The following is a 14,255-nucleotide window of genomic DNA, read 5'->3' as shown; positions in this document are numbered from 1 at the left end:
GGCAAATGGGAATAAAGAGAGCATTTTCTGGTTGGCTGCTGGTGGTATTCTGCTGGGGTCAGTGCTGGGACCATTTCTTTTCACATTATATGTCAATAATTTGTGTGTCAGGATTGATGGTTTTGTGGCCAGGTTTGCGGATAATAACAAAGATAGGTGTAGGGGCAGGTAGTGTTGAGGAAACGGAGCCTGCAGAAGGACTTAGACAGATTAAAAGAACAAAAGAGAAGTTGATGTTACACTGAGTAAGAGAAATTAAATGATAAAGGCGGAAATAGGACAAATATTTGGAGGAGATGAAAATGTAAACTAATTACCCGAACTTCTTGAACAGTGTTGAGACCAGGCTTAATGTGGCTAATCAGAAGGATGTGACTCTGGAATGTCTTCCCTGGATCATGATAGGCATTTGAAGTGAAGGTGGATAAATATTTGATAGATTGAGAAACAGTGGGAAATGAAGAAATGCCACAGAAGAGAAGGCCAGCAAAGATCAGCTATGGTAATTTTAAATGGTGGGGGGGGGGGGAATAGACTTGATGGGCCTGTTTGCCTACTCTTTCTCTTATTTCCTTGTGCAAGAGGTGTATTACTGTAGGTTTCATTGTGGTTTATAGTACAGGTTTACTGGCTGAGGATGGAGAGGTCAGATTGGGAATGTGACAGAAATCAAAGCTGCTGTAAGCTCGAGGAGTGAACGGTGATGTCTCACAAAGCAATCATTCAGTCTGAAAACAGAAAATGCTCAGAAGGCTAGTTTGTGTCTGTGGAAAGTGAAACAGTTATTGTATCAGGTCCAGGAGCCTTCATCAAAGTTTGTTCTCACTAAGGTGGAGGAGATGACATCTTCACCCCCAAATGAAGGACAGGTAAATTGCTGCTTCCTGTGGGATGAGTAATTGGTGCTATGGTGAGTGGAAAGGGAGGAGGTAAAATGGAAAAGTGCTGTAACTTCCGAAGTTACAGAAGAAATTGTGTAGTTTATATACTTGTAACTTAATACAAAGATACAAAGAGAGACAAGATACAATGATTCCTCAGACTCACTACAGTGGTCTCCTGTGGCAGAACCCTGGCCGAACTCGAGGTCTTCTACCTGAGATAATGAAGAAGGTTACACAATAAGTGCACTTAATAATGAACAGCATTGATGCACTTTTACAGAATGAATTAATTTGATGATACAACAAAGACCTACACTGACTGTACTCCCTGTGCATATTATAAATAAAATACATTTTTGAAAGAAGAACTTTGATCATTCTGTTTCAGTTTTATACAGTCAGTACTACAGACACAGAAAGATAGGCTTACTTAAAGCAATTTTCATCATCACAGAAGAGGTAAGGAAACTTTGAAATTTCTTCCACTTAAACCCCGCACCTACACCAGTATTGTGATCAACTACAATTCTTTTGCTGGCACTTTATTGATATGTTCTGTTGACTTTTTTAAAATTTGGAGTAAAAATTTAGATGGAAATGAAGATAAAAATACTTCAACATGTAGGACATCACAAGTAATTGAATTACAAATAATGTTACTTCATAGGACACTGGAGTTCTTAGGAACTGAAAACCACTTCCGTAAATTAATTTATTCAGAAAATTTTCAAAGATTCATAGCACATTTTATTATCAAAGAATTATACACCTTGAAATTTGTCTGCTACAGGCAGCCACAAAGCCAGAAATCCAAACAACCCAATTTAAAAAAAAACACTGGGCAGGGAAAGCAGTGGGAGTAGGCTCTAGGCTCAAGCCTTGGTCCCCGGTTCATCACACCACCGGGGCGAAAATGCACAACAGCCGGATCAGTTCACAGCCTCGGCGCTGTGGAGAAAGGAATAAACGTTCATGGGAAAGCAAGTGAAATCAGCCTGACTCTCGCCTCTGTACTAGACACGTGGCTTCCAGTCTATCAGGGCCGACATTTAAATCATCCAAGGATCTGGATCCAAGCACACCGACATACCCGGGCCACCCAGACCAAAGCTGTTCTCAATCTCACCAAATTGGCTCGGCACTTGGAGTGATCCAACCTCGCACCAAGTTACGTGCATAGACATCCAAACTCTTCCGCATCGAATTCTCTCCAAATTGCTCTCTCCATCTTCGACAGCGGTACAAACTCCGCCTGTGACCCCAGCTCGAATACGTTGTGCCTCACAATGCCCCAGCACTGCTCATCCCCTCCTCACTGTCTGTGGCAATAGTTCACCACAATTTGCTTCAGAAAAGTTGTTTTAAGGAATGTTTATAGTTGAAACTCTTCCCTTATGATTTACTAGTAAGCTGTTACACATCTTCTGTAGTGCCACCTTAAACTGGAAAGTTTAGATTAGATTAGATTAGATTATGAGGACACGCAGTCCTCTTTTATTGTCATTTAGTAATGCATGCATTAAGAAATGATATAATATACCTCCGGTGTGATATCACAGAAACACAAGACAGACCAAAACTGAAAAACTGACAAAAACCATATAATTATAACATATAGTTACAACAGAGCAAACAATACTGTAACTTGATGAAGAACAGGTAAGAAAAGTTCAAAGTCTCTTGAAAGTCCCACATCTCACGCAGACGGGAGAAGGAAGAAAATTCTCCTTGCCATGCCCGACTACAGTCCGACTCTGAGTCGTCTGAAAACTTCGAGGCTCCGACCAACCCTCCAACACCAAACACTGAGCACCATCTCTGCCGAGCGCTTCGACTCCAGCCCCAGCCGCCAGCAGCAGGCAAAGCTGAGGATTTGGGGCCTTCCCTCCGGAGATTCTCGATCGCACAGTAGCAGCGGCAGTGAACCGGGCATTTCAGAAGTTTCTGCAGATGTTCCTCCATGCTTCTCACAGCTGTCTCCATCTAATCAGAATTGTGCACGGCTCCTATTTAACAAATACGATATCATTTCACCAGAGAGGCTACGCACGCTGTGTTGCACCACCATCTTCTCCTCCCGCAACTCCAACTCCAGGTTTATAAGGTTTATTGAAAAATTAAGCATAACACAAAACCCTGAAGCAAAAATGTATTTATAAATCACAATAAAGCATGGGTATTGACTAAAACAAAAGCCTGAAATAAAAATGTATGTCACAAAAAGCATGGGTATTGATTAACATAGAGGCTTAAAAACTAGCAGTATCTGAGAAAAAACTATAATAGCCACAGCCAAGATCATTAGAAATCAAACCTAATGAAATTAATTTTATAGACTTAACATCAGAAAATGCAGGAAATGATCAGTGGAAACAGTAGAACTAGAATTTAGTTTCACTCGTGCAACTTTTCATCAGAAGATTTCATTCCCCACTCACAAAATTGAAAGCTTGAATATTTCCTATATCTTATTGTTTTTACTGCAAACTTCCATCACTGCATTGTTTTGCCTTTTGCTTTACAGCTTAGAAAAGGAGACACCTCCTGCTGCACAGATGTTATAACATCATCTCCACGGTGTTATAAATACATGAAACAAATTAAAGAAGATATGAAATTCTGTTTAGACCACACATAAATCATATTCCAGGATAATCAGCAAGGAGTTTAAAAGCTGCCAAATTTCTGTATTTTTTCTGTAATTTCTGACTGCTAGTTTGTCATATGCACATGTATACATAGGTGCAATGACAAATGTGATTTGCAGCAGCGTGACAGACATGTAGCAACTAACTGAAATATTCAAACAAAACTCAGCCTAGTTGGTTTAATATATTACCAGTCGAATACCACATCCACCAGCTCTATGGCATTATCCGTGCTCATAACCCCAAATGCACATCATTACATCCCCACCTATGATATTTGTACCCACTGAAATCATTGCCATAAAGCTGTTGTTGAAGTTCTGTGCATTTTGGCTACCATGTTTCCTACTTTACAATGACCACGCATCAAAAGGACCTCAAGCACTTTGGGTATTATTTTGTGACTGTTTGTGCTGGATTTTAACTACATGTGATGTTTGTGATTGCACGTACAGTGTTTTGCATCTTGGCCTGAGAGAAACAATTTTTAAACTCTTCTCGGGCTTCCAGCTGGGTGCAGGTATTGATTTTAACCAACATTTCAATGACAAACTCTACTGTCTTCTTCAGGGATGATGCCTGGGCATGTCTAGTCTGGTGGTATTTATATTCCATCGTCCATCCCTCCTAATTGGTTAGTCCTCATCCAATCAGGTTTCTGCTGTCCCACCTTGTTTACAATCGAATTCCAGATCTTACTTAGAGCGAGAACTTCATCTTTGTTAAAATTCTTCTCCTCTAGTTTTGTGCCGTCAAAGTCAATCCTATGGCCATTGCGAATGCAGTGTTCTGCTTCCATCGGTTTCTCCAGGTAACCCAAATGGATACACCTCCCATGCTCCATGATATGGGTTTCCACCATGTGTTCCGTCTGGCTGAAATACACTAATCCGTATTCACAGGTAATCTTGTAAACACCAGCCATTGAGCCCCAGGTCATCTTTGACCCATATAAGTTGTGATTTGAACTTCTTTATGGGTTTGTGGATGGTATCTATCTGGTATTTCTTCAGGATCCTGGCGATTCTTCCAGAAACCCTGACAATATAGGGAAGACATGCAGTAGTGACGGGTTCCTCCTCGTTGTTAGGTTTCCTGGTTCTTCTGTCAGCCCTTTTAAGGGCCCGATTGATTTCCTTTACCTTGTAGCCATTCTGTAGGAACATGGTGCGTAATCATCTTATTTTCTTGTGGAGACTCTCCACGTCCGAAATAGTTTTTGCACTGTAACCTAAGTAGGGAGAACCGCTCTACATTGGGAGGCGTAATGGTGGTTGTTATTGCTGAGGTAGAAGTCTGCATGAGTGGGTTTCTGACAGATGCCTTGTCCGAGGCTACTGTCTGGTTTCCGTCATATTAGAATGTCCAGGAATGAGAGGCAACATTCATCTCCATCTCCATCATAAATTGAATGTTTGGACGTATGCTGTTAAGGTGGTTGTGGAACTGTGGAGTGCCTGGAGGCCATGAGTTGTATATCGGGCAGTGGAAACTCACACTGAGGAGCATAGGAGGTGTATCTGTCTTGGTTACCCAGAGAAACTTGCAATGGCTGTAAGATTGACTTTGATAGCACAAAACTACTGTGCTGCGCCTGGTGAAGGAAGCCACTGAAAGATGGCAGTGTCAAAACATTGGTTCAAATCGATACCTGTACCCAGCTGGAAGCCCGAGAAGAGTTTATTCATCGCATATGCCGGGAAGCAAAAGATCCTTTTTGAATAATGTTTTATTTAGCTATATACATGTGTATGGTTGAATGATAATAAACTTAAACTTGATTTTATAAAAGGTGTGAGAAAGATGTAAGACAAATTGATTTCCCTATCCCTGCCCCTGCCATGTTTCCTGGGTATCACTGATGACTGACCAATCGACCTGGTTCATTTTTCAGAACTAGGAAGATAAAAATACAGTGGATTCTGGTTAATTGGGACACATCAGGACCAGTACATTTTGGCCCAATTAAGTGACTGCCCCAATTAGCTGAAGTTTCAATGAATTGGCAATATTACGGGTCTGCAGGGAGCGCTCATGGAGTGAGGTCGTTTCTTTGGCTTCGCTCCATCCCCGTTATTCTTTTCAACCTATGATCTCCTTGATCTAATCAACTTTAAGTACACCAGAAGGTTTATTTTATTTTCTTGATTTACTGATTAATTGATTTCCTTTCGTCAACTGCAAATCTCAAGTTTAGAGAAATGAGTACGAGATCTAGAACCAAAAATGGGAAAGAAGCTGATGGGAATGGAGCAAAGAAGAAAGGTGATTCTAAACAAATGGAATTAACTTACGAAGTTATGGAGCAAATGTTTGAGCAGCAGCGGATAAAGTTATCTGATAGTTTATCGGCTCAATTTGAACAACATCGCCAAAGCCTCAATGAAGATTTAAAATCAATCACGGACTCTTTGAAATCCCTGGATTCTGATGTTCAGAAACACGATGCCAAAATTTCTGAACTGGATACTAAATCTCAGAAGACGGACACAAAAGTCGAGATCTTAGAGAAGAATCTAGCTTCGACTACTAAACAACTCCAACAACTTAAATCCAAAGTTACTGATCTCGAGAATCGATCGAGAAGACAAAACTTCCGTTTAATCGGTTTACCCGAGGATGTTGAAGCTGGAGATCCTGCAATATTCTTTGCTCAACTTTTAAAGGATTCGTTCGGTTCAGTTTTTCCCAATGATCCTCCATTACTCTACCGCGCCCATCGTATACCGTGGATAAAGTTGGCAGCGATTGCTTCTAAACCTAGACCAGTTATTCTTCGTTTCCATTATGTCAATGTTAACGAACAACTTCTCCAGACTGCTCGTCAACAAGGGATGATCAAGTATCGCCAGCATCCCTTCAGGATAGTTCAAGATTACAGTCCTGAACTGATGAAGGAACGACTGACTTTTAAACCTCTAATGTCGGAATGCTATAAAAAAATCTCAAACTGGCACTATTGTATCCTGCACGTCTCAGAATCTCTCTTCCCGATGGAAATCGTAGTGTTTTCCATTCTACGACTGCTGCCCGAAGATTTTTGGATGATAAGTTCCCTTCTGATACAGATACCCTCTCTTAATCTGTGTCGGGTGCTTCCAGCACCAATTTTTTTTCTTCTGGTATTTCCTTTATAAAATGAACCTCTTATTATTGCGCGATGAAGGTTTATTTTAAGTCTAAGATTTTTTGTTCTTTATTTACTACTATAGTTGTTATTCTATAACATATAGATTATTTATCTTTTGTAAATTAACATCAGTTTTTTTAAATTAACCTTTTGTTTTAACTTTTCCTTTTTCGTTATTATTTATGATATGATTTGACGATCATTTTTAGTTATATGTTTCCTACTTTTGGTTTTTGCATAATCAAACTGGCGACTTGTCTTTCTTTTTGCTTAACCTCCTTTGTTTCTTTTTCGGGATGCCATGTTTCTATGCTTCTTCTTCCCATAATCCTCCTTTCATTTTAGAAGCGATTTTTTTATTTATTCGTTTATAACTAATTATATGTACTGACTGTTTTTTTACTAATTATATATTTTATATATATATTTTACTAATATTTTACTATATTAATATATAGTAAAATATTAGTATATTTTACTAATTTTTGTTATGTAGATTAATTATTATATTGGTTATTTTTTACATGCATTAATTTTTGGGAGGTCTTTTATCTAACATATATTTTTGGAGTTGCCCCCTGCAGAAATGGGGTTAGAATTAGTTTTAGTTAGAGCTTCCTTCAGCCATTTCTGGCTTAGTTCGGGGTTCTTGGGGATGGGGGGCGGGTCAGTCTTTTTCTTTTTTAATTTTTTCTATTGGGCTGTTTCAAAACTACCAAGATGTCCGCAGTGTCGAGATTTCCGGTTCCTCTCTAATCATGTATTCCTCTTCCGGTTTTATGAGCTCACATTGTGGTTAACCCCTTTCTCACCAAAGGGTTAACTCTTAATTATGGCTCATACTATTAATTTTGTTTCTTGGAACACAAATGGTTTAAACCATCCTATAAAACGGAAAAAGGTTTTCAAAGTGTTCCAAAGACTGAATGCTCATATTATTTTTGCACAAGAGGCTCATGTAAGGATAGAGGATAATCAACGCTCCTTTACGTTTTGGAAACGTCAACAATACCACTCAAACGCTCAAGCCAAAATTAAAGGCGTTTCAATTTTTATTGATCCTTCAATTACATTTATTCATCAAGACATTATTTCGGATCCTAATGGCAGATTTTTGTTAATTACTGGGGTATTTTTTAATAAAAAGGTCGTTATGGTGAATGTTTATGCTCCGAATGTGGATTACCCTGAATTTTTTAAACAACTATTCACTTCCTTCCCTAACTTAAACGAGTATATGTTGATAATGGGTGGTGATTTTAATTTATGTCTGAATCCCATGTTGGACAGATCCATAGCTAGTCCGGCCTTACCGAATAAGTCGGCTACTACTATTAATTCTTTTATGTTGGATTCTGGGATTTTAGAAATTTGGAGATTTCTACATCCAAATGACAAGGAATTCTCCTTTTTTTCACATGTTCATCGTTCTTTTTTCCGAATTGATTATTTTTTGATTGACTCCTGTTTGATTCCATTGGTACTTGATTGTAATTATGACAGTTTTGTTGTTTCAGATCATGCTCCACTGAAACTTTCCATCAAGTTAATGGACACCTCCTGTACTAGCCGACAATGGCGATTTAACCCTATTTTGCTTCAAGATCAAGATTTTGTCAAATTTATAAAGGAGCAGATCGATTTCTTTTTTTCATCTAATACTACAGACGAAGTTTCCAATGGAACTGTTTGGGATGCCTTTAAAGCTTATATCCGTGGTCAGATCATTTCCTATTCGGCTGGTTTGAAAAAACGTGTTAACAATGAAATACTTTTATTGGTTGATAAAATTAAAGAAGTCGATAAAAAATATTCTATTTCTCCCAATAAGGAGCTGTATAAACATAGAGTTGAACTCCAATTGGAATATAGCTTATTATTAACATCCTCCATCGAAAATCAATTAATGAGAACTAGGAGTGATTTTTATATTCATAGTGATAAATCGGGTAAATTACTGGCTAACCACTTGAAATTTGATTCAGTTAAACGTCAAATTACTAAGATTCGTAAACAGGATGATACTTTCACAGTGGATCATGCTGGGATAAATAAAACCTTTCAAGAATTCTATACCTCTTTATATCACTCTGATTTTCCTCATGATTCTAATTTTATGCATGACTTTTTAAGTAAATTGAGTTTTCCGAAATTATCACCCGAAGAGTCCCTATCATTGGAAACTTCCATTTCAGAGGAAGAAATAATAACTGCAATCTCATCATTAAATTCCGGTAAAGCACCCAGTCCGGATGGGTTTACAGTGGAATTTAAAAAAATTTTTTCCTCCATTCTTTCCTCTAACTTGTCTAGAATATTCAAGGAAGCAATCAGTTTAGGTAAATTACCACAATCGTTTTACGAAGCCTCTATTTCCTTAATTCTTAAAAAGAATAAAGATCCTACTGATTGTGCATCATACAGACCGATATCTCTTTTGAATGTAGACTCTAAAATTTTTTCAAAAATTCTAGCAACTAGATTGGAGAAGGTGTTACCTCAAATTATTTCCATGGATCAAACCGGATTCATTAAGAATCGCTATTCATCCTTTAATATTAGGAGGTTAATGAATATTGTTTACACCCCCTCATTTACCACCCCGGAATGTATTATCTCATTAGATGCTGAGAAAGCTTTTGACAGAGTCGAATGGCCTTATTTATTTAATGTTCTTGAGAAATTTAATTTTAATTTGACGTTTATATCTTGGATTAAATTGTTATATCACTCCCCGGTAGCCTCGGTTTGTACAAATAATTATAGATCTCCCTTTTTTCGTCTTTTTCGTGGCACTAGGCAAGGTTGCCCTCTTAGTCCTTTGCTATTCAATATTGCTCTTGAACCTTTAGCAATTGCTATTCGTAACTCGCCAAATATTGTTGGTATTACCCGTGGAAACGAAATACATAAGTTATCGTTATATGCAGATGATTTGCTGTTATACATCTCTAACCCGGAGAAGTCAATTCCTGCTATTTTAGATTTGTTAGCTCAATTTAGTAACTTCTCTGGTTACAAATTGAATCTTAATAAGAGTGAATTATTCCCTTTAAATAAGCATGTACCTATTTATCGATTTTTACCATTTAAACTGGTTAATGATTCATTTATATATTTAGGGATAACAATTACAAAAAAATATAAAGATTTATTTAAAGCTAATTTTTTACCTTTAATTGATCAGATTAAACTGTTATTTACCAAATGGTCGCCAATCTCTTTGTCTTTGATTGGTCAGATTAATGCTATTAAGATGATCATTTTGCCTAAATTTTTGTATACATTCCAATCAGTTCCAATTTTCATCCCAAAATCTTTTTTTGATAATATAGATTCAAAAATTTCCTCATATATTTGGCAGAATAAAAATCCTAGGTTAGGTAAAAGGTATTTACAGAAGTCTACAAAGGAGAGGGGGCTTGCCCTCCCGAATTTTAGATTTTATTATTGGGCAATTAATATTCGATATTTAAAATTTTGGTTACGAGATCTGGACGTATCTTTAAATCCTCATTGGGTAAATCTTGAATCTAATTCATTACAAGGGCTTTCCTTGGGTTCGGTTTTAGGAACTTCACTTCCTTTTACTTCTTTTAAATTATATAAACAAATGAATAACCCAATAGTTAGGCATACCTTACGTATATGGTTTCAATTCCGAAGAGTTTTTGGGTTCAATCAATTTATCCTAGCAAGCCCCATCTTGTCAAACTTTCTTTTTCAACCTTCCACGATGGATCAAGCTTACTCTGATTGGAAAATCAAAGGTATAATATCTTTTCGCGATTTATTTATGGATAATTGTTTTATGTCTTTTGATCAACTTTCTAATAAATATAACTTACCCAGATCTCACTTTTTTAGATATTTACAGATTAGGAACTTTTTAATTACTGTTTCCTCTAATTTCCCACATCCATATCCAACGGATATTTTGGAAAAAATTTTAGATTTAAATCTCTCTCAGAAAAGTGTTGTAGCAATCATATATGATATAATTTTGAATTTACGTCCTGATGCTTCTAATAAAATTAAAGCTGACTGGGAAAGAGAACTTGAGATTAATATACCGACTGAAAAATGGGAAAAAATTCTTCAGTTGGTGAATTCATCCTGTGTGTGTGCTAAGCATAGGTTAATACAGTTCAAAGTAGTACACAGGGCTCATATGTCCAAAGATAAACTATCTCGCTATTACTCTTATATTAATCCAATATGTGACAGATGTCATTTCGAGATAGCTTCTCTAACCCACATGTTTTGGTCATGTCCCCTGTTGCAGAAATATTGGAAGGATATTTTTGATATTATTTCAACGGTTTTAAATATAGACTTACAACTGCATCCAATTACTGCTATTTTTGGACTACCAATGATAGATTTAAATAATTTAACCTCTTCATCACGAAGAATGATTGCATTTCTAAAATTAATAAAAAGATTGAAAAAAAAAGACAATATTACTTACATCCTACATATACACGAGGAGTAAAAATCTTTACGTTACATCTCCATCTAAATGTGAAATGTGCAATATAGTAATTTGTAATAATTATTATGCACAACAGGACAGCCAATATAACATAGAAAAGCAGTTGCATCAGCATGAATTAAGCAGTCTGATGGCCTGGTGGAAGAAGCTGTCCTGGAGCCTATTGGTCCTGTCTTTCATGCTGCGGTACCGCTTCCCGGATGGTAGCAGCTGAAACATCTGTGACTCGGGTCCCCAGTGATCCTTCATGTACTTTTGTACACACCTGTCTTTGTAAATGTCCTGAATAGTGGGAAGTTCACATCTACAGATGCGCTGGGCTGTCCACACCACTCTTTGCAGAGTCCTGTGATTGAGGGAGGTACAGTTCCCATACCAGGCAGTGATGCAGACAGTTAGGATGCTCTCAATTGTGCCCCTATAGGAAGTTCTTAGAATTTGATGGGTCATACCAAACTTCTTCCACGGTCTGAGGTGAAAGAGGTGTTGTTGTTCCTTTTTCACCACACAGCCAGTATATACAGACTACGTGAGGTCCTCGGTGATGTTTATGCTGAGGAACTTAAAGCTGTTCACCCTCTCAACCCCAGATCCATTGATGTCTATAGGGGTTAGCCTGTCTTCTATCCTCCTATAGTGCACAATCGGCTCCTTTGTTTTTGTGACGTTGAGGGAGAGGTTGTTTTCTTGAGACCACTGTGTCAGGGTGATGACTTCTTCTCTGTAGGCTGCCTCATTATTATTTGAGATTAGGCCAATCAGTGTAGTGTCACCAGTAAATTTAATTAGCAGAGCAGCAGGTGGCGACACAGTTATAGGTATACAGAGAGTAAAGGAGGGGGCTAAGTACAGAGCCCTGAGGGGCACCTGTGTTGAGAGTCAGAGGGGCAGAAGTGAGGGAGCCCACTCTTACCAACTGCTGGCAATCTGACAGGAAGTCCAGGATCCAGCTACACAAGACAGGGTGAAGGCCAAGGTCTCTGAGCTTCTTGTCGAGCCTGGAGGGAATCATGGTGTTGGATGCTGAACTGTAGTCTAAGAACAGCATTCTCACAGAAGCATCCCTCAGATATGTAAGGACGGTGTGCAGAGCTGTGGCAATTGCATCGTCTGTTGATCGGTTGTGTCGGTAGGCGAATTGTAGGGGGTCTAGTGTGGGTGGCAGCATGCTGCAGACGTAGTCCGTGACCGCCTTTCCAAGCATTTGCTTATTATTCAGGTGAATGCGACAGGACGCCTGTCATTCAGACATGTTATCTTGGTCTTTTTAGGTACAGGGACAATGGTGGATGTTTTGAAGGAGGAAGGCACTCTACACTGGGAGAGGGAGAGATTAAAAATGTCTGTACACACACCTGCCAGTTGTGCCGTGCACATCCTGAGTACTTGCCCTTGGATGCTGTCCGGTCCCGCAGCCTTTTTGGCTGTCCACCTGTTGGAAACACTGGCAAACTTCGGCTTCAGAGATGACCAAGCTGCCAGTTACATCAGCTGCAGGTCTCCTCCGGGGCTCCGTATAGGTGACGTTGAATTGAAAGTAAAAAAAAAAAAATTAGCTCATCTGGGAGAGAGGCATCGATGTTGGAAACTCTGCTGCGTTTGGCTTTGAAATCTGCTTTGGTGTGCAGACCTTCTCATAAGCTGTGGATGTTGATGGTGGAAAGTTGAGTCTGAATCTTGTTTCTGTATTGTTGTTTTGCTGCCTTGATGACTTTGCGTAGTTCCTAGCTGCAATTCTTGAGCTCTTGTTGATTACCAGCAGTGTAAGCTCTGCCTCACGTGGTAAGTGCTGCTCGCGCGGAACTGTTGATCCAGGGTTTCTGGTTTGGAAAGACCTTAACCGATTTCTGGGTGACAACATCCTCAATACACTTTCGGATGAAACTCGCGACCACTTCCGTGAACTCATTGAAGTAGTTAAAAAAGTATAAAAAAGATAAACTGAGTAACAAATTATAAATTTAAATGAAATTCAAAACAAATTAGAATGTTATCAATACTACTGCAGTATTATAAAATTGTGTATTAGTTCCTAATACTTATTGACAGAGGAATTCATTTGCGTTGCATTCTTTCTACAGTAAATGAACAAAATCAGGGCACACACCTAGTGCAGATAATGGACTGCCTTCATACCATGCTATCGACAACTGCATCCTCCACATCTTCATTTTCATTGTAGCATTGTTGGTATCCTCAAATTCTCTGTAGTATCTAACTTTTTGATATAGTGAAATTGTTTCATTTTCACTCTTGGTCATTTCTGGCATCTCCAAGCCTGAATGCTTGAAACTGCAGCGAGCAAAACAATTGTAAATTGTCTTACTGTTTATTTCTTACCAACCATCAGTGACAAAAATTGCTGTTTTTCTTTAACACACGCTACTGATTCTATTTAAAAACTGTTCACTCGAAGGACAGTGTTGTTTACCAGCCACGCAAGTGCACGTGACTGATGCCAGAAACTGTTCAGCATTAGTCCCCTGCTCCAATTAAGCAGCATAGTGTGCCAAATAAATGAAGAGAATCCCAACTATTTTTTCGATTAGATTTTGTTCTTTAAGAGTTGTCCCAAATAAGCAGCTGCTCTGATTAACCAATGGCCCAATTAACTGAAATCCACTGTATATCACCAGGTGTTGCGAGTTTTCCTTTCTTTGCCACAAACGAATCTACATATCCATAATTTAACCAATGAGGCAATTCCAGTGTGACAAGGAATGGGAAGCTTACAACTTCTTCACGCTGGTATATTCAATAATTTGAACAGCAGGTACTTGAGTTTCCTGTCTTTCTTTTGCTAATTTCTAACTAAGTTGGTCACATTTTGCTTAGGTGTGAGCATGCACAATCCCCAAGGGGAAAGGAAATAATCCGTCAATACACATTGATAATCTTTTGGGTTTCCAGGTGAGAGGGAAGGTAGGTGGGTGGTGGAGGAGAGAGGGGCTTCTTTCACCTACTACCTTCCATTTCCTCACATAATCACCACCAGCCCCACCCACTTACCCCCTCACTTGGTCTCATCTATCATCTGCCCACTTGCACTCCTTCCTCTCCTCCCCATCTTCTTATTTCGGCTGCATCCCCCTTCCTTT

The 14,255-nt window shown here is 38.6% G+C and overlaps 1 protein-coding gene across 5 annotated transcripts in view; it reads right to left on the bottom strand.

Annotated features, from left to right (window-relative positions):
* fam120b (family with sequence similarity 120 member B) overlaps positions 1-14,255 on the bottom strand; it is a 203,910-nt gene that overhangs the window by 30,964 nt on the left and 158,691 nt on the right. For 2 of the 5 annotated variants that reach the window (XM_072267172.1, XM_072267173.1), the window contains exon 10: positions 1,048-1,096. The exons of 1 other annotated variant lie outside the window; for it this stretch is intronic. In XM_072267172.1, the coding sequence (XP_072123273.1) occupies positions 1,048-1,096 (49 nt within the window). Of the gene's footprint in view, positions 1-1,047; positions 1,097-1,695; positions 2,891-13,295; positions 13,450-14,255 lie in introns of those variants that run through there. 2 more of the 5 variants (XM_072267175.1, XM_072267174.1) reach the window with 2 other exon arrangements.

The sequence above is a fragment of the Mobula birostris genome, chromosome 8, assembly GCF_030028105.1.
Source record: "Mobula birostris isolate sMobBir1 chromosome 8, sMobBir1.hap1, whole genome shotgun sequence".
NCBI lineage: Eukaryota > Metazoa > Chordata > Chondrichthyes > Myliobatiformes > Myliobatidae > Mobula > Mobula birostris.
The sequence above is the reverse complement of the archived record's forward strand: the minus strand, read 5'-3'. Positions and strand labels throughout refer to the sequence as shown.